This window comes from Trematomus bernacchii, unplaced genomic scaffold (genome assembly GCF_902827165.1).
Source record: "Trematomus bernacchii unplaced genomic scaffold, fTreBer1.1, whole genome shotgun sequence".
In the NCBI taxonomy this organism is placed as follows: Eukaryota; Metazoa; Chordata; class Actinopteri; order Perciformes; family Nototheniidae; genus Trematomus; species Trematomus bernacchii.
The window spans coordinates 586,887-607,614 of record NW_022987577.1 but is presented as its reverse complement, the minus strand read 5'-3'; the positions used below and the strand labels follow the sequence as shown (position 1 = coordinate 607,614).

The 20,728-nt window shown below is 41.1% G+C and overlaps 2 protein-coding genes across 2 annotated transcripts; both read left to right on the top strand.

The window, feature by feature from the left end:
* Positions 1-6,922: 6,922 nt before the first annotated feature.
* On the top strand, positions 6,923-10,779 carry LOC117479824 (WD repeat-containing protein 87-like). Its single transcript, XM_034126913.1, has 2 exons — positions 6,923-6,946; positions 9,479-10,779. The coding sequence occupies exon 2, from the start codon at positions 9,485-9,487 to the stop codon at positions 10,127-10,129; it is 645 nt and encodes a 214-aa protein (XP_033982804.1). The 5' UTR covers positions 6,923-6,946; positions 9,479-9,484; the 3' UTR covers positions 10,130-10,779.
* A 4,089-nt stretch (positions 10,780-14,868) lies between these two features.
* LOC117479823 (mixed lineage kinase domain-like protein) lies at positions 14,869-20,254 on the top strand. The gene is made up of 2 exons (XM_034126912.1): positions 14,869-14,892; positions 19,247-20,254. The coding sequence occupies exon 2, from the start codon at positions 19,253-19,255 to the stop codon at positions 19,895-19,897; it is 645 nt and encodes a 214-aa protein (XP_033982803.1). The 5' UTR covers positions 14,869-14,892; positions 19,247-19,252; the 3' UTR covers positions 19,898-20,254.
* The last annotated feature ends 474 nt before the right edge of the window (positions 20,255-20,728 follow it).

The following is a 20,728-nucleotide window of genomic DNA, read 5'->3' as shown; positions in this document are numbered from 1 at the left end:
GGGTAGGTAAGTTTGAGAAACCGGCTCGAGATACACTTTTTGTTATATTCCATGGAATGCTCTTAACATCCCGATAGCAATGAATATCTTAAATGCTTTGACAAAAAATCCATAAAAAAATATCATCTGTGGAAGCCGTAGTACTGTAAAAAGTACGACCAATCATCTGAGCCGGCCCGGCTAAAATAACTGGATGGCCTACCTGCCTGTCAGCCTTCCATCTGTGCACAAACTTATCTCGTGCCCTCATTGGTCATGTGCGCGTTCGTGTGTTGGAGGAGGGGCTCTGTAAGGAAGTGGCAGATTTTCTCCGGTTGTGTATTTTCAAATTCTAGCGATCTCGAGCCGGTTTCTCAAACTTACCTACCCCACCTTTAAGCTCGTAATCTTTATGTGTACTATATAGAAGTTATCATCAGGTTTTATCTCAGTTTAAGGAAGAGATTTCCCACATATAAAATAACCAACGTTTCCAGTGTTTCCGCTAAAGCTTTGGCTCCTTAACATTCAATTGACTCACACTTGGACATTTACATAAAAATGGGAAGTTAAAATGTGTTTTTCCCCAATAAATGGCAGCAGCTATAGCTCAGAATGGCTAGTGTCAGCAATGCCAAACATTATCCCGTTGCTTTCATACTTCCTAACGGTTATATTTCTCCATAAGACATAGTTTGAACACCATACACTTGGTTTACATATTCCCCAAGTTTTCAATCAAGACCCCATGATTAAAAACACAATAACATACAGTATCTTCTATAAAAACACATCTTCCATCGCAATTGTTTTGGAACACAACATCAGGTTTTAGTGTAATGCCTGCCAAGATAATGATGTTCAATGTTTGCTTTAAGAGGTCTATGTTTAATTGGGCTTTAACAAGCGGTGGTGCGGATCAGAAATGCCCTTTTTTTCCACAAAATTGCCCCTGATCTGATACATGCAGTGTCATGCACATTTGAACCAAAAACAGGATAGCTAAATTCCCGATTAAAGAATGACTTTCACAGTTATACAGATCTGCAATAGTGTGTTGAGGGTTAGATAAGATGGGAAGTCTAACCCCTAGATTCCACCTGGTCCGTCTGCGCCGCGTCACGGCTGCGTCACGTCGCGGCTGCGTCACGGCTGCGTCACGGCTGCGTCACGGCTGCATCACGGCAGCGGCGCGGTTTTGGTCCGACCTCCTCCAGCGCCATAACCTACCGGGCACATTTCTGAAGCGGCTCGTAGTTTGTTACTTTCACAAGATGTTAAACTACTGAATGGCTCTGTACTGTACCTACAAGTATTCATTAACTTTAAAAAATTAATATTCACCTTCCACTCCACAAACTCCAGCGACTAAACACCAGGCCTTGTCCTTTCTGATGTTGTCCTTGTAAAAATGATGGGTTATGTCGTATAAAATTGTTTGTTTTTCCACTTTCATGATGAAAACCTCGTCGTCCATTGTGCGTGTCGTAGTGAAGGTGTAGTGATGTGAAGGGGGGTCTGCAAAATTAGTTTATTTGGGGGATGGGCCTGGGCCGGAAGCTCTGAACGTTCCACTTCCTGCCTGCCCGACGCAACGCAACGCCTCGCGTCGCGTCAAAAATAGGATTCATCCTATTTTTAGAGGAGCCCTGCGCCGAGACGCTTCTGGGACGCTTCTGGGACGCTTCTGGGACGCTTCTGGGACGCTTCTGGGACGCTTCTGGGACGCTTCTGGGACGCTTCTAGCCGTGACGCGGCGCGTGTGGTGGAATAGCACCCATTGACTAGAGTGGCTGCGAACGCCGCGGCGCAGCCGTAACGCGCCCGTAACGCGCCCGTAACGCGCCCGTAACGCGCCCGTAACGTGCCCGTAACGCGCCCGTAACGCGCCCGTAACGCGCCCGTAACGTGCCCATAACGCGGCGCAGACGGACCCGGTGGAATCTAGGGGTAAGATAGGACTTAAGAACCGTTAGGAACCAAATTGTGCAGTTGGAAAAGGCTTCTCCAATAGAACAACTTTATAAGTGTATCATATAATTTGGTCTCCTGAGGATATCCGTGATCAGAAACCCTGAGTACTGCAGACTGAGAGGCATGAAGGCTTTACACCTTCTCCAACTGTGTCACCCATGTTTTCAGTTTATCCGCCAGCACTGTGGGAGAGAGAGATAGACACCATATTAGTATTGTTATTGTTGGAGAAATTATATGGTTCAAGGGCCCTATTGTGCTTTTTTTGTGTTTTCCAGACATGACTTCACTACGTAACACTCACACTTCTATTGGCTAGCGCTCCAGCACATTGTACGTGATAAGGGGGACATCTCTAAGCGGTTGACCAATCACAACAGAGCCGGCCAGCTAACCAATCAACACGTTCTCACTCCCAACCCGTCACATGTTGACGGTCGGTCAGGGCCCCTCCCCGTCACTCTATTACGAACAGGGTACCCCTTGAGAGTCAGTTTTCAACGGGCAGGGCGTCCCATTGACTTGCATAGAGCTCCCTGAACATTGGTAATAGACAAGTTGGGGTCGCGGCGAAATGCTCTCCGCAGATCCATTCTCACAGCGTTTATCAACCTTTTTCTAATTCAATATCAAGCCACACTTATTGTTTTTACTTCTTTATTTTAATTGAATAATGTAGGACTTTTGTTGCCGTGAGTTATGGGGATAGTAGGGGCTCAGAAAACTGAAATCTGTATTGTTTCATCGTTTTTTGCTTCTAATTTTGTATTATTTTCTAAACCACACACTGTTATTTACTCAACAATAACACATAATTATCCTTGTGTTTATTTATTTGTTTGATTAATAAACACAAGTTGGAGTCCGTCAGGACCGAGGGTCGGAGCAGCTCATAGTAGTTGCTTTAGAGAATTTTACACCTGGAAGTAAGTATTCTCTCCGCTTCGCTTGACAAACCCTGTGATAGTCCTCAAGCTCTGTGATTGGATGTTTGAGTGTGCGCCGAGGGTTACGCCGAGCGTCAAACAGCACTTTGAAATGGGATGGAACCACGGCAGACTATCCAAAACTGGATTTGAACGGGTCCATATTTTGCAAATATGGCAGTAGCCATCGATCATCTTAAGATAAGATATACTTTATTGATCCCAAGTTGGAAACATTTGCATTACATCAGCATGTGTAACAGTTGTAAATATGCAGTGGTGTTTATTTGTAAATCATTTAGTATAATCACACAAATTCTGTGTTTTATATTTAATAATTCTGTGTTCTTTATTTATTGAATGTTCAATACCTGACAAGGTCGGAGATGAACAACTTGGGTCGCAGGTTCCTCAACAGTGCATTACAAGACATCTATCAATATGTGTGTATACCTCCACCATTAAACTGTCGTATTCTGCACATTTCTTATACTATCTACATACATCTTATAAGAGTATAATACATATGTATAATATCAGTTAAAATAAGTGCTTAAATATACAGTAGTTAAAGGTGGGGTAGGTAATTTTGGAGAAACCAGCTCGAGTGCGCTAGAAAAAATCTGCCACTTCCTTACAGAGCCCCTCCTCCAACACACACGAACGCGCACATGACCAATGAGGGCACGAGATAAGTTTGTGCACAGATGGAAGGCTGACAGGCAGGTAGGCCATCCAGTTATTTTAGCCGGGCCGGCTCAGATGATTGGTCGTGCTTTTTACAGTATTACGGCTTCCACAGATGACATTTTTTTATGGATTTTTTGTCAAAGCACTTAAGATATTCATTGCTATCGGGATGTTAAGAGCATTCCATGGAATATAACAAAAAGTGTATCTCGAGCCGGTTTCTCAAACTTACCTACCCCACCTTTAACATTGCAGGAAAGCAATATATTAGTACTTTGTCAGGCTTAATATTTATACCCCCAAAACTTTTTTCTTATTCAAAATAAGACCTTAACCTAAAGTATTCTTTAATGTTTAAATAAAGCCTTATTAGTTTGTCTGTCTGTGTCTCCTAGTAATATCTAATAATAAAAATATTTCAATAACGTGCTTTAACCACCAGGTGTCCCTTTCTATCAGCTTTGCACCGTTATGGTGTAAATATACCAATATACCGATTGGATCAAATATAAAAGTCAGCCGAATTAGTATTGATACTGCAAGGAGACTTATATTGTGAAGAGCAATTTAAGATTTTGTTTAACCTGTTACGCACGGCCCCCCCCGGTACCGGGCGGATAAACGCGTCATTTGCAGGAAACAACGTCTAAGGAATCTTAATATTTAATAAAACTATGAATGTTTTATATCCATGTAACGGGAAGAAACTCAGCTAACTGATCTTTTAAAAAAAAAAATCCAAAAAAACCCCACAATGCTAGCACTCAGCCTCTGAATTAGCCACGAGCGAAAACATTTAACCTAAAACGGCACTTAAACTCATAATAACTCCCTTATTACTTATCCTAGATGCACAGCCAACCACTCGTTTTTGGTGTCCTGGAGACACTGAATCTGTGTAAAAAACCTCAACACTCAGTGATAAACATTTGCGACGCTATAAACGAAAGCGTACATCATAACATGTGGAGCTAAGTAGCTAGAAACGCTAACATGGCTTACCTTGGTCAAAACTGGTCTTCAATGGCATTAAAACGATACAAAAACGATGCTGCAGTTAATCCATAGGTTCATCCAATGTGTTTGTGTCCTCTTTGAAATGATTTCTGATAATCCATAAGCAATAAAACTGCTTTTTTGTTTCCAAATGCCAGAGCTAGAAATCGGTCCACTCTGCTGCACATTTACATGCGCGCAGCCCCCACCTTTTCTCTTCACAATGAGTGTGTGTGGGAGCCTCCCCCTTCGATTCTATTGGCTCTAACGGTCAGAAAGAGGTGTCAACCATCAAAATTGAGCAAGGGGGGCCAGAGATATAGAAAAAAAAACATTTTCACCCAAATCACCTCAGAGGTGGGGTGGTTTTGGCTAAACCTCTCTAAAAAGGTCAAATGTCACTTGTTTTGCATCAATCTTGATACAGGGTACTTATATTATGTTGTACTTTGGATTCCTAAAGCTTTTAGTCTACTAACCCATCATCCAAGGGTAGTTTTCACTATCTGTAAAAAATAATTGTAAAATCTGAATTTTCTTTAAAATAAAAAACATTTATATTGATTCTGACACTTCTACTTCCAACTCACAGATGTGACCTTGCTTTGATAAAAGAAATTATTCATATAACCCTTTTAGAAGTTAAGTTGTATTACAATGCCGTTATGTGATGACCTCCAAAGAGAAAAGCAAGCAAACTCGGAATAAAGTATTAATTTATTTTCAATTTTCTTTTTTCGGATTTTACATCAACAGGAAGTTAACTAAGATTTAATACATTAATGTAGCTTTTGTTTCTGCTAAAAGAGGTGTAAACCAGCTGGGGCAACAAGAAAATAGGCGAAATCGAGTGTGACTATTAAAAAATAAATAATTATTATATTAATATTGACAATAACAACCGACCGTCGGGGAGCGTTCTCATGGCGTCTATTATCAACGCTATGGGAGGTCTATGAAGGTCTATGGGACGCCCTGACCGTTGAAAACTGACTCTCAAGGGGTACCCTGTCCGTAATAGAGTGACGGGGAGGGGCCCTGACCGACCGTCAACATGTGATGGGTTGGGAGTGGGAACGTGTTGAACCAATCAGAGCAGACTGGGCTTTGGTTTCAGACAGAGGGTGAAAAGAGGTGCTGCAGCACAGGCAGTATGAGAAAAATAAAGAGCTTTTTGAACATTAAAGCATGGAGACGTGTCCCAGTAGACACACTACGTACTGATATACACCTGAACATCAGCAGGAGAGGACTCTTTAAAGTAGAGACACTACATACTGATATACACCTGAACATCAGCAGGAGAGGACTCTTTAAAGTAGAGACACTACATACTGATATACACCTGAACATCAGCAGGAGAGGACTCTTTAAAGTAGAGACACTACATACTGATATACACCTAAACATCAGCAGGAGAGGACTCTTTAAAGTAGAGACACTACATACTGATATACACCTGAACATCAGCAGGAGAGGACTCTTTAAAGTAGAGACACTACATACTGATATACACCTGAACATCAGCAGGAGAGGACTCTTTAAAGTAGAGACACTACATACTGATATACACCTGAACATCAGCAGGAGAGGACTCTTTAAAGTAGAGACACTACATGCTGATATACACCTGAACATCAGCAGGAGAGGACTCTTTAAAGTAGAGACACTACATACTGATATACACCTGAACATCAGCTTGTTTTGGTGTTGTTTAACTGGAGGCACGCTCTCTTGCGTATGTTGATCCTATAGAAAGAAAAATAGTTCCTATATGAAACTGTTCATAAGGTCTGTAGATTATCTTCAGTAACCAGGTTTTATGGAAAGAGACATTGCTTTTGAGATTTTAAAATGTATATATTTTTTTATTTCTATTGTATCTCCAACACTCGGCAACGCACACCACAGCTCTCTAGATTGATTTTGGTGTGAACTGTCCCGTTAAACATCCCGTATTTTGTTCCAACGATCAGTAAAATTCAGATTACCTCTGAGCTGTAAAAGAAGTGCGGTAAAAAACCTGTGCAGGGCTTAATATTAGATAAGATTCAACTTATTGTCATCATACACACACACTGAGACAACCAAATGGAGTTTAGCATCTAACCAGATGTGCAACAAGCTTTATAAAAGGAGGGTAATATACAGAGAATATACAGAGGAAATATTGCAGTGTTTTTGTCCAGAGGGGTGAAGGAGTTAATGTATTTCTGGTCTAAATCTGTGTTGCGTTTTACCACAGATCATAAAAGACGCCCAGAGGAGGGAACCATGATAACTTATCAGACAGTTCACATTAGAGGATATAGAATCTCTGTTCCACTTTCTCACATGCACACACCTGCATTCAGACATCTTGCATCGGCACCCATTTTACGGTAAGGTTTAGTTTCCTCTCGATATATTTATTAACTTCGTTAGCTCATCTTTCTCATTTGTTGTCTGGACACGTTCAATCCATTTAAACAAGGATTTTGTGTGCTTTAATTGTGATTTGGTTGTCATTTTAGAACTGACACATAAGTCTCCTACTATTTTGATAATCAATTAATCTTTAATAGTGATTTTTCATGCAAAAGATGTCAGAAAATGCTGTTTTCAGACTCTCAGATTTGGACACATGTCAGTTGTGACATTTTGCCACAACTGAATCAGAATCAGAAACAGGTTTATTACCAGGTAGGTTGACACCCACAAGGAATTTGACTTGGTGTTGTGGTGCATACAAAAAAGTAAAACAAAACTTAAAGGGGACCTATCATGCAAAATGCACTTTGTGATGTCTTTTATACATAAAGATGTGTCCCCGGTGTGTCAGGGAACTCACGCAGCGTCAGAATAAAACCCTCTCTCTTTTCCTCCTCACCCAAATCTTTTAAAAACGGGTGTACAACGAGCGGATACAGATTTCCATCCGAACTAACGTATCCATCCGAGGTGACGTCGGCGGACCCACAGAAAGTTGCTATCAGAAACAATGCCTGACGTGTTTTGGACGTAATCTCGTCTTTGTTTACATTAGCAAGCCTCGCTAACACTCAGAGCTAACCTGTACTGTAGAGCACTATTTCAGAAATAATCCTTGAGGTGGTTTAAACAGGATGGCGTTTTATCACAGCAGAATTTAACTTTATCTCCGATAGAATTCTGATCAGGCATTAGCTCCGCCTCCTCTTATTTATTTTTTTCAAGCTAAGGACCCAAAATCTGCGTTTCTCTAACAGGGCTGCAAAAGAGGGGTTTGAGCAGTATGAGGCATGGCTACAATGGCTGATCGGTTTGGTATTTTGAAAAAAAAACTTCACAGACATGTTTTATATAGGTATGGCCCTACAATATATTTTTCAAATATAGCATGATAGGTCCACTTTAAAAACACAGATAGAAAACAATTTAAAGAAAACTATAATAACATTAAAAAAATATAAATAGCATAGTATTTACATTGAAATAGAATTGGAATAAAATAAAATGTGCAGCAATAAAAATGTTTAGCTGCTGTAATGAAAAACAAACAGGAGAAATGTGGCTGAAGCAGATATTCAAAACGTGTAATAATAAAGGAAACAGGTGGTCATTAAATGTATGGTAAAAATAAACAGCTGACCACTATGCCTGGTTAATGTTTATATTAGGGCTGTCAAGTTAACGCGTTAATAACGCGTTAACGCAAAAAAAAATTAACGCCACTAATTATTTTAACGCGATTAACGCATGTGTATTTTTTGTCCTCGGCCGCCGTAGTTTCAGAGCGCATCGAGTTTAAAATACCATCTACAAGCTGATGCTGACAGCCCCGCTCCTGCTGCCCGCTTGTGGCAGACCACACTTCCACGCTCACCGGCAGGCCCGGACTGGCCATCGGGAGGACCGGGAGGGTGTGTGTATGTGTGGCGCGAGCGAAGCACACCTTACGTGTTGTTGTTAGCATCTGGTGCTAGCTAGCTGAGCTAACGGATATAAGGAGCTGTTTCAATGAAAACAGAGGAGCGACATTTCGCCGACAACTGCGCCGAGCACTTGACTTTATGCAGGTAGCCAGACAGCACACTCAGCACGGATAGTGCGCGCAACACAGCTCATACACACAGGCATATATGCCTTGAGCTGCACATAGCTCCAACACACACACACACACACACACACACACACACACACACACACACACACACACACACACACACACACACACACACACACACACACACACACACACACACACACACACACACACACACACACACACACACACACACACACACACACACACACACACACACACAGTATTGTATGAGAGAGGTTCCAGGTTGAATTGAGGCGAATATTTGTAATGTTCAGAGGTTGTTGTGTTTAATATTCATGAGAATATTTGTCATTGTTCAAATGATAATAAACAAACATATAAAGCATAGTTGTCCACTCATATGTTGATAAGAGTATTAAAAACTTGAAAAATATCCCTCTAAGGTACATTTAGAACAGATAAAAAATGTGCGATTAATTTGTGATTAATCGCGATTAACTATGGACAATCATGCAATTAATCGCGATTAAATATTTTAATCGACTGACAGCCCTAGTTTATATATGTGTGTAATATATATATATATATATATATATATGTTCTCTCCTTGTCGTACTCGCCATTAACTGTTACTGCTCAGGTTTGCTGTCTGCTTGGTTCTTGGTTCTTGACCAGCAGTTTTTGGTTTCAAATGAGAACTAAAAGGCTACTTCGGTTTTAAATGTTTTTTTTTACACCTCCATGGAAGGGTGACTTCTTGTGATTATATAATCAAGGGTCCTGGAAGATTAAGTGCATGGCTCAGTTGCGATGGTTGAAGTCCAAACACCGCCCATGCCCCTATTGTCAGATTTCACTTCAATCTGTTTGTTCCTTGTCCCTCCAGGAGATCATGGAGCTCATCAAACCCGTCCAGAGCATCTACTCCATGTTCGACAAGATGAAGTTCAATGAGCAGACCTGCCCTCACATTCTGGAGAGACTCAAAGCCCTGGAGAATCTGGCTCTTTTCATCCAACAGAAGGAGTCGGAGCAACTCTCCGAGGACGTGAACGAAGCGCTGGAGAAACTCAACAAGGTTCTGCTGTTGGCTGATGAGCTCATCCAGAAATTTAGCGAATGCGTCAAGGTGATTCGGGCGGGAAAATCCAGCGACTACAAATTAGAGTTTGAAACCCTGAACAAAAGCCTCAGTGATGCCTTCGTGACCCTCTCAGCGGCCCTGCATGCCCAACAGGGGAAGATGCTGGACAAGCAAGAGACACAGCTTACTGAGCACGAGAGCATGCTCAATGAGCAGAAGGTCATGCTCAGTGAGCAGAAGGTCATGTTGAAAGGGCAGAAGAAGAAGATGACCGAGACTGGGAGGAAGCTCGCAGAGCAGGATAGGAAGATGGCGGAGCAGGATCGGAAGATGGCGGAGCAAGATAGGAAGTTTGCAGAGCAGGAGAGGAAGCTGGGCAAGTTAGAGGACATGTTGCAAAGAGTGGAGACAAAGTTAGTGTGTGAAAGTATAGGAAACTGCCCTATTCTGTAATGAAGGAGCATCAGAGTCAGTTGTACAAAATGGAAGGAATTTGCAAGGTTTATGTTCTTTAATGATACTATCATGTTTAGAAGTAGACCCAAGAGCAAAAAACCTCCTTTTTCTGACCTGAAAAAATCAATTATTTAAAATTTCTACTTTTCTGTTTTCTGTCTTTTCTGATTTCTACAGTTTGCAGACGATGTCCTCCTTCTCACTGGCAATAACATCATGAGGCTTAAAGCATTTTATAGAGAATGAAAATATCGTTGCCAACAAACGGACATCACATGTAATTTGTTTACTATACATTTTGATGTATTTTCAAGATCATAAGTACGTTCCATTACCATATAACTCCTGCTCCTTGCATTACAATGATAACGAAGAGAGTTAGAGCCACATGTGGATTTTTTTAGGAGATCTGCCCAAAAGTGACTAACCAGTGTTGTAACAACAGAAGAAAACTGAAAGAGGAGTGCTCTGTAACAAGCAGGTTATTTTGTTGGAGTTTTATAGAAAGGAAGGATACTTTTTGATCATGGGTCTCAATGTTTTTCAGGCAGGGTTGCCAAATTAAGTTTTATATTAAACTGGGCCTGCCATAAAATGTAATGCCATGTATAAACGATGATGTTCATGGAAGATTTGACACTAAGATAGTAAAATGATAAAACGTAGCCGTAGTTAACTGCTGTTATTAATTAACAATGATACCAAAGTCCATTACAAATAAAACGATAAAATATATGAACCTGCCTACAATTTATCTTAACCATCCAATTGTTTTCCTACGGACTGTTTGTCAGTATCACCTCTAACAACATGATAGTTTAATATCTGATAATATTTCTTTATTCAATTGTGTTATATATTCCTCAATTACTTTTGATCTTTTGCTGCTTTCACTTTTGAGATCTGAAACAACTGGAGATCCCCAATTCCCCTTTTCAACCAAACCGGTTCCAGACCCGGATCCGGGCTAGAGCCTGATTTAGCTCTGTTTTTTCCTGTTTCCACCGCAGCGGAGCCGGCTCTAATCACCGAAACCCGGTTCTTAGCTGGCCACTCGGCTGCCCGGCAAGAACCAAGAACCAAGAACCAAGAACCAAGAACCAAGAACCAAGAACCAAGAACCAAGAACCAATACTTCACGCTTACGTCGGAGGGGGCGAGATTAACCTGAGCAATAACAGTTCATGGCGAGTACGGCAAATACAAGTTGCAACAAGCAGTAGCGCTGAGCAAAGTGACTAGAACGCAACCACACACTTATTAAAAAAAAACACACACTTTATAAAGTCAGGCAACACTAACCAGCAGAGGTGGGAGTAAGTCCTACATGTGAAAGTCATGAGCAAGTCTCAAGTCTTGACCTACAAGTATCAAGCAAGTCCCAAGTCACTGTGGTGAGAGTCAAGCAAGTCAAGTCAAGTCATTGCTCAGGTCAAGCAAGTCAAGTCAAGTCATACGAAATTCTGATGAATAAGCCCAGTTTCCGCATTTAAATCAGTTAAAAGACAGTGGTTATGAAAATGGATTCAACCCACACTATGATCTTCATTACATACACAGTTAATCATTTGAAATCTAATTTAGACCGATGACAATCATATTAGATTCATATTAACCCTAGAACTGCAGACAATATAGCTAGGACTCAATCAGTCTGTTCAAAAAGGCAGAATTCCAGGTAAGAAAATCATATATGGCATTTGCCATTACACATATTTAATTTAAATGTCTGTTAACACTAGAACCGCCAACAGCGTCAGCACCTACATAGATATCATTTTCAAATCATTTAATTTGTTCCTCTTCATAATTTCCTTATAAACTAAGTAGGACGATTTAAAACTCAGTTAATTGGGTTAATTTAGAAATGGCTTCAGTTTATCATCATAACAGATCAAAAAGTTCAGATTCATTTTACAATAAATCAAGGAATGATGCACTTCTACAAACAAAAACAACATAATTAAAACATTTAAACAAACTACTAAAAGTAGATGAACTACATTATTCAACAGTTTACAGTACCTTCTGATAACACAGGGGAAATAAACGAGGCATCTCTTTTCCTCTCTCTCTCTCTCTCCCTCTCCTGACAGCCCGTCAGTATCAGGGTTAGTCAAAATGAATCACTTGGTGGTTCTAGTGTTCATTTACCGTTTTGTCTTCTCTTTGCAATGCTTAATCGATTTGAAACCAAGTCTAACGTAGCTTAAACTTAACGTTAGCTTCCTAGCTAACACAACACATTCACGCACCTTTCTCTGTGGGGTTTTTTGTAGTGACGAATTAAGTTGGATGTTGTGGTGGTCGTGTCACTGATCTTTATGCTGCAGACCCTGCATACCGTTGTTCTCTTCTTATTAGCGTCATCGACAACATAATCCTTGAATCCAAACTTCACTATTTGTGGAGTAACGCTAGCCGCTGCCATGTTAACTGACACTCCTGCCGTCTAGTGGGTTGCCAGGTTTGCGCGCATGGCGCAATAATCACCCAATCACGTTTTTCGAAAAAACTAAACGTAATATCTCAATACAAAAACAAACGCAAATATTTAATTTTAAACAGTCAAGTCCTTTCAAGTCATCTGTCTCAAGCTTAAGTCAAGTCTCAAGTCATGAACACCAAGTCAAAGTCAAGTCAAGTCTTTTATCAATGTTAGTCAAGCAAGTCTCAAGTCAAAAAATATGCGACTCGAGTCTGACTCGAGTCAAGTCATGTGACTCGAGTCCCCACCTCTGCTAACCAGGCTTCTTGTGATTCTGTTTATTTGTACCTTACTTTGACCATCCGTTCGCTGTTATTGATCATGTGGAGAGCAGGCAGACGTTTTCCTGTTGTTTTGTATTATAGCAGCTATCGGATGGAATCAATACATGGGCTGCACAGGTTGCCATGTCCTACTTTTTGTTGTTCTTTACGTTTTTATTAATATATTTTCATACATATTCATACATAATAGATAGTTTCCGCCAATAATCAATTTTTTACAATAAAACATTTTTTACAAAAAATAAAATAAAGACACAACAGAAACCCTTTGCCCTTTACTAGTTAACTAGTGAGATACATTTAAATTCAACTAGCGAACTAGTGAGGCTTAAAATGTTCACTTGTAGTACTAGTGGATCCCAAATGTGCACTAGTCGCACTTGTTGTTCAGAATGCTAATGAGGAGGAGGGGAAATAATGCATCGAGGTCTCCTATTGGCCCTAAGCTATAGAGCGCCACCCAGCCCAAATAGTTTATTTAAGAGCTTAAATACACTATGTTTTAATATACAGTCATATGACCATATTTACAAAAATATAAAACAAAAGTATTTTTGTAATTATGATCATATGACTGTATATCCAATTAGGTAAGAACATTGAAGACTTTGTTAAAATTAGAAAGTTGCCTTAGGACTGCATACAGGAATATAGATCCTCTTTAAAACATTTTATTAAGCTGCAATTTCAAAGGTACTTGGATTAGAATAGCACCGTGATAACAGAGTGACATTAGTGATGGATAGAAAGAGGAAGTAACCCTCTTCGGATCACAGCTTTGAGAGATCGCCGTGACTTCCGTAAATATTAGTCTAAGGCAAAATATGGAGAGGTTGTTTATCATACAGATCTATCGTTATCCTGATTTTAAGATCTGTCCAGTGTTTCTGCTTTATTAATTTCATGAGCACCGCTTATAAAATGTCCCACGATCATATACTTTTGTGTCTCGAGTGCCGGTGTTCTCACACACAAGCGTACGCACATTCGCACCAACAAAAACACACACACAAACGGAACAAAGCAGAAACAGAAACATGTATTTTTCTTGGCAAAACACACACTGACTGACTTCTCACGGACAATATGTTAACAGTAGGCACTAAATACCCGACTGATGCACCTCACGTCTTCGAGACGTTGCTAAAAACATTGCAGGAGAACGCCCCCTAAAGCTCTCCCTCACAGAGCTGAACTGACCAATCAGAATCTGGGTCCCGCCTGCTTCATTTGCATATGGCTGACTAGTTAACGTGTTGGCCATATGAACGGCAACTAGTTAACTAGTGGATGCATATTGCAGCTTACACGTTAACTAGTGAAGGCAAAATGTTCACTAGTTAACTAGTTGAAGCCTCTTTTAGGTGTATATCGGTATGTAGTGTCTCTACTTTAAAGAGTCCTCTCCTGCTGATGTTCAGGTGTATATCGGTATGTAGTGTCTCTACTTTAAAGAGTCCTCTCCTGCTGATGTTCAGGTGTATATCAGTATGTAGTGTCTCTACTTTAAAGAGTCCTCTGGCACAGGGATTTTAGCGTTTACAGATCATTTACATGCACTAAAACCTTTATAACAAACTACAGGGAAGGGAAAACCACTAAAAGAATAAGAGAGCCTCTTTAAAGAAACACATGAAAAAAGAAAATGACAAGCACAGATACATTTCACAGATAAAAAGTCTGAATTTTCACAAGATGTTGATCGGTGAAATTAGTCAAATATATAACGAGAGAGTGTTGTATTGTAAAAATAAAAATGAAATTATAATGCTTTCTTACACGGCACTGTTAGGAGGATAAAGATCTAATCTGAGACTGATTTTGACCGGTAGGGTGCAGGATGTGTTGTTGCGTCTGACTACAGATCATAAAAGATGCCCAGAGGAGGGAACCATGATAACTTATCAGACAGACCTACATTAGAGGATTCCACTTTCTCACATGCACACACCTGCATTCAGACATCTTGCAGCGACATCCAGTCAACAGTAAGTTATTGTTTCCTCTCGATATATTTATTAACTTCTGTTAGCTCAACTCTCTCATTTGTTAGTTTCCTCAATGTTTTTTTTTTCTTTTTTTGGACTTGCTTCATCAGTTTAAACAAGGATTATGTTTGATTTTATTGTGATGGTGATTTTTAGAGCTGCAACAGTAAGTCGCCAACTATTGTGATAATGGATTAATCTTTAATAGTGGTTTTTCGTGCCAAAAATGTCAGAAAATACTTTTTTCAGACTCAAATATGGAGTTTTCCTGCTTTTCTCTAACATATCATAAAGTGAATAGCTTTGGGTGTTGTACTGACGAATAAAAACATTAAGACATCATCTTGGACTTGGAATCGACATTATAACTATTTTCGGATATTTTATAGACCAAACAATTACGCTATGAATATAATGACCTCAAAGACACAGACAAAGACCATTAAGAGACACACAATGACCACAAAGAGACACTAAATCTCCACAAAGACACACTACATGTCCTCAAAGACACACACAATGTCCTCAAAGACACACACAATGACCACAAAGACACACACAATGTCCTCAAAGACACACACAATGACCACAAATACACACACAATGACCACAAAGAGACACACAATGTCCTCAAAGACACACACAATGACCACAAATACACACCCAACGACCACTAAGAGACACACACAATGTCCTCAAATACACACCCAACGACCACTAAGAGACACTAAATCTCCACAAAGACACACTAAATGTCCTCAAAGACACACACAATGACCACAAAGACACACACAATGTCCTCAAAGACACACACAATGTCCTCAAAGACACACACAATGACCACAAATACACACACAATGACCACAAAGAGACACACAATGTCCTCAAAGACACACACAATGACCACAAATACACACACAATGACCACAAAGAGACACACAATGTCCTCAAAGACACACACAATGACCACAAATACACACACAATGACTACAAAGAGACACACAATGTCCTCAAAGACACACACAATGACCACAAATACACACACAACGACCACTAAGAGACACACACAATGTCCTCAAAGACACAAACAATGACCACAAAGAGACACTAAATCTCCACAAAGACACACTAAATGTCCTCAAAGACACACACAATGACCACAAAGACACACACAATGTCCTCAAAGACACACACAATGACCACAAATACACACACAATGACCACAAAGAGACACACAATGTCCTCAAAGACACACACAATGACCACAAATACACACACAATGACCACTAAGAGACACACACAATCAAAGTCAAAGTCAAAGTCAGCTTTATTGTCAAGAATTCTACATGTTCTACAGAAATATCGAAATATCGTTTCCCGCAGTCCTACAGTGTGACATATATACATCAAACAAAAAACAAAATGGGCCTAGATAAACGTGGTATACATTAAACAAAACAAAGAGCCTAGATAAACGTGGTATACAGTTTAAAATGTTAATAATATATGTAAAGTGTTAAAAGTACAGTTTCAGTGCAGTAGCAGCGGAGATGGGCAGAAAAGTGACTGGTGCTGGATGAGGGAAGGCTGTATGTGTGTGTGTGTGTGTGTGTGTGTGTGTGTGTGTGTGTGTGTGTGTGTGTGTGTGTGTGTGTGTGTGTGTGTGTGTGTGTGTGTGTGTGTGTGTGGGGGGGGGGGTTAGGGTGGAGAGTTCAGGGGAGAGATATCAGAGAGGGGGGAGAGAGGGAGGGAGGGAGGGAGGGGAGAGAGTTCAGCATCCTGACGGTGCCCGAGCTGAGGCTGCGGGACCTTCTTCCTGAAGGCAGGAGGCTGAAGAGGCTGTTGGAGGGGTGGGTGGAGTCACCCACAATGCTGAGTGCTTTGCAGGTGAGGCGGGTGTTATATATGTCCTGTAGTGATGGGAGTGAGGCACCGATGATCCTCTAGGCAGAGTTCACTATGCGCTGCAGGCTCTTTCGGTCGGAGGCGGTGCAGCTTCCGAACCACAGCGTGATACAGCTGCTGAGGTTGCTCTCAGTGGCGCCTCGGTAAAAAGACAGTATGATGGGGGGTGATGCTCCAGCTCGCTTGAGCTTCCGGATGAAGTACAGGCGCTGCTGGGCTTTCTTCGCTAGTGCGGTGGTGTTGTTTTCCCAGGTGAGGTCCTCAGTGATGGTCACACCAAGGAATTTGGTGCTGGTCACCTGCGTCACAGCAGCGCCGTTGATGGTCAGGGGGAGAGGGGGTCGGCGGTGGGTTCTCCTGAAGTCAACAACTATCTCCTTTGTTTTCTCCAGGTTGAGGAAGAGGTTGTTGTTTTGGCACCACAAGGCCAGCTGGTTCACTTCCTTCCTGTAGTTAGTCTCATCGTTGTTGCTGATGAGACCCACCACAGTAGTGTCGTCTGCAAACTTCACGATGTGGTTGGTGCTGAAGATGGGTTTGCAGTCGTGGGTCAGCAGAGTGAAGAGAAGGGGGCTGAGCACACATCCTTGGGGGGCCCCCGTGCTCTATGAGGGTGTCTGAGGTGTTATTGTTGACCCGTACAGCTTGTGGTCTCTCTGTGAGGAAGTCCAGCAACCAGTTACAGAGAGAGGGGCTGAGGCCCAGGTCTGTAAGTAGCCGTTGAGGTTGTTGAGCAGGGAGGTATTACTGTCACAGGTCTGTGGCGGTGGTTTGTAGTCCGTTAGGGTCCTTATGCCCTGCCACAGGCTCCGTGAGTCCCTGCTATCCTTGAAATGTCCTGTAATTTTTTGGGAGAATTTTTGTTTTGCTTGACCACAAAGAGACACACAATGTCCTCAAAGACACACACAATGACCATAAAGAGACACACAATGTCCTCAAAGACACACACAATGACCACAAAGAGACACACAATGAACAACTATAATGTGCATGTTTGTCAGAAGGAATTGTCATATATTGAAATTATTATATTAATCAGTCAGTAGACTTTATTTTCATCATATCATCTCTTGTAACAGAGTAAAATCAAAGCCAGTTTATTTTGTCTCATAAACTAGTCTCATAAAGTGTATTATCTTTATGATAGGTCTGAGGTGAATATTAGGTCGAGGTTCAACCCAGTCTCACGGCATTTCGTGTTATTAGTCACGAAATTAATTTAATCTATTGATTCGTGTTCACCAACACGATTTTCACATTTTTTTTCGTGTCACACAGAACGATTTTAAAAGCAATGTATTTCTATTGGTAGTATGTTTCGTGCCTGCAACACGTCTTTTTGTCCGGTCGGGTCTTGGAAGACCAGAAGCTGTGTGGTTCATAAAAACATGTTCTTACTCAATATCTTACCCTAAGCCTAACCCTATCACTTTCATTTGAAATTGTATAATGTCTGAGTTTCTTTGCCGTCAGTGAGGAAAATAAATGGCTCAGAGCCTCAGAATACTGACATCTGTATTTTATGTCATCTTTTTTTCCTTCTAATTTGTTATTATTTGGTGCAGGCACGAAAAACATACTACCAATATAAATACATTGCTTCTAAAATCGTTCTGTGTCAGAATACTGAAATCTGTATTTTTTTAAATGTCTTTTTCCTTCTAATTTGTTATTATTTATATTGCTTTTAAAATCGTTCTGTGTGACACGAAAAAAATGGCGAAATCGTGTTGGTGAACACGAATCAATAGATTAATTTCGTGACTATAACACAAAATGCCGAGAGACTGTGTTGCGAGGTTAACAGCTTTGTCAGTAGTTGAGTTTGGGACAGTGAATCTGTTTCATTCTGTTGGTTGTGGAAGAGCCAGGCTGAGTAAAGTTACGTTTCCAGGGTCAATGGTTGCAGTCATAAGCTTTGCTGTGCTGCATGTCAAAGGAGTGGCTTCGTTGCTCTTAATGTTAGCTAACTAGTGTGCTAGCGCTAAACTAGCTTACGTTGGAAATGTACCCGCGTCCTTTAACATCAGTAAAAGAGTTAGTTGTGTCAGTCGTGATGTATCATGACCTCACCCATACGTCGCAGATTTTCTCCGCAACGCCCCTTACAACAACAATGGCGGACTGCGTGGGGTCGATGCTGCTGTTGCTTTTTTAACCTTAGGTGATTACATAATGTAGTGCCTGGGAGCTTAAGTTCATGGCTCAGTTCTGCAGGGTCCCAATATCGCCCATGCCATTATTGTCAGATTTTATTTCAAATGAGAACTAAAAGGCTACTTCGGTTTTAAATGTTTTTTTTTAAACCTCCATGGAAGGGCGACTTCTGGTTATTATATAATCAGGGGTCTTGTGCATGGCTCAGCTGCGATGGTTGAAGCCCAAACACCGCCCATGCCCCTATTGTCAGATTTCACTTCAATCTGTTTGTTCCTTGTCCCTCCAGGAGATCATGGAGCTCATCACACCTTTCAAGGGCATCTACTCCATGTTCGAAAAGATGAAGTTCAATGAGCAGACCTGCCCTCACATTCTGGAGAGACTCAAAGCCCTGGAGAATCTGGCTCTTTTCATCCTACAGAAGGAGTCGGAGCAACTCTCCGAGGACCTGAACGAAGCGCTGGGGAAACTCAAAAAGGTTCTGCTGTCAGCTGATGAGCTCATCCAGAAATTCACCGAATCCTTAGCGGTGACTCGGGTGGTGAAATCCAGCGACTACAAATTAGAGTTTGAAACCCTGAACAAAAGCCTCACTGATGCCTTCGTGACCCTCTCAGCGGCCCTGCATGCCCAACAGGGGAAGATGCTGGACAAGCAAGAGACACAGCTTACTGAGCAGGAGAGCATGCTCAATGAGCTGAAGATCATGCTCAGTGAGCAGAAGGTCATGTTGAAATGGCAGAAGAAGAAGATGACCGAGACTGGGAGGAAGCTCGCAGAGCAGGATAGGAAGATGGCGGAGCAGGATCGGAAAATGGCGGGGCAAGATAGGAAGTTTGCAGGGCACGAGAGGAAGTTGGGCAAGCAGGAGGACATGTTGCAAAGAGTGGATACAAAGTTAGTGTGTGAGAGTAGAGGAAACTGCCCTATTCTGTAATGAAGGAGCATCAGAGTCAGTTGTACAAAATGGAAGGAAATTGCAAGGTTTAGGTTCTTTAATGATATTATCATGTTTAGAAGTAGACCCAAGAGCAAAAAACGTGACTAACCAGTGTTGTAACAACAGAAGAAAACTGAAAGAGGAGTGCTCTGTAACAAGCAGGTTATTTTGTTGGAGTTTTATAGAAAGGAAGGATACTTTTTGATCATGGGTCTCAATGTTTTACAGGCAGGGTTGCCAAATTAAGTTTTATATTAAACTGGACCTGCCATAAAATGTAATGCCATGTATAAACGATGATGTTTGACACTAAGATAGTAAAATGATAAAACGTAGCCGTAGTTAACTGCTGTTATTAATTAACAATGATACCAAAGTCCATTACAAATAAAACAATAAAATACATGAACCTGCCTACAATTTATCTTAACCATCCAATTGTTTTCCTACGGACTGTTTGTCAGTATCACCTCTAACAACATGATAGTTTAATATCTGATTATATTTCTTTATTCAATTGTGTTATATATTCCTCAATTACTTTTGATCTTTTGCTGCTTTCACTTTTGAGATCTGAAACAACTGGAGATCCCCAATTCCCCTTTTCAACCAAACCGGTTCCAGACCCGGATCCGGGCTAGAGCCTGATTTAGCTCTGTTTTTTCCTGTTTCCACCGCAGCGGAGCCGGCTCTAATCACCGAAACCCGGTTCTTAGCTGGCCACTCGGCTGCCCGGCAAGAACCAAGAACCAAGAACCAAGAACCAAGAACCAAGAACCAAGAACCAAGAACCAAGAACCAAGAACCAAGAACCAAGAACCAATACTT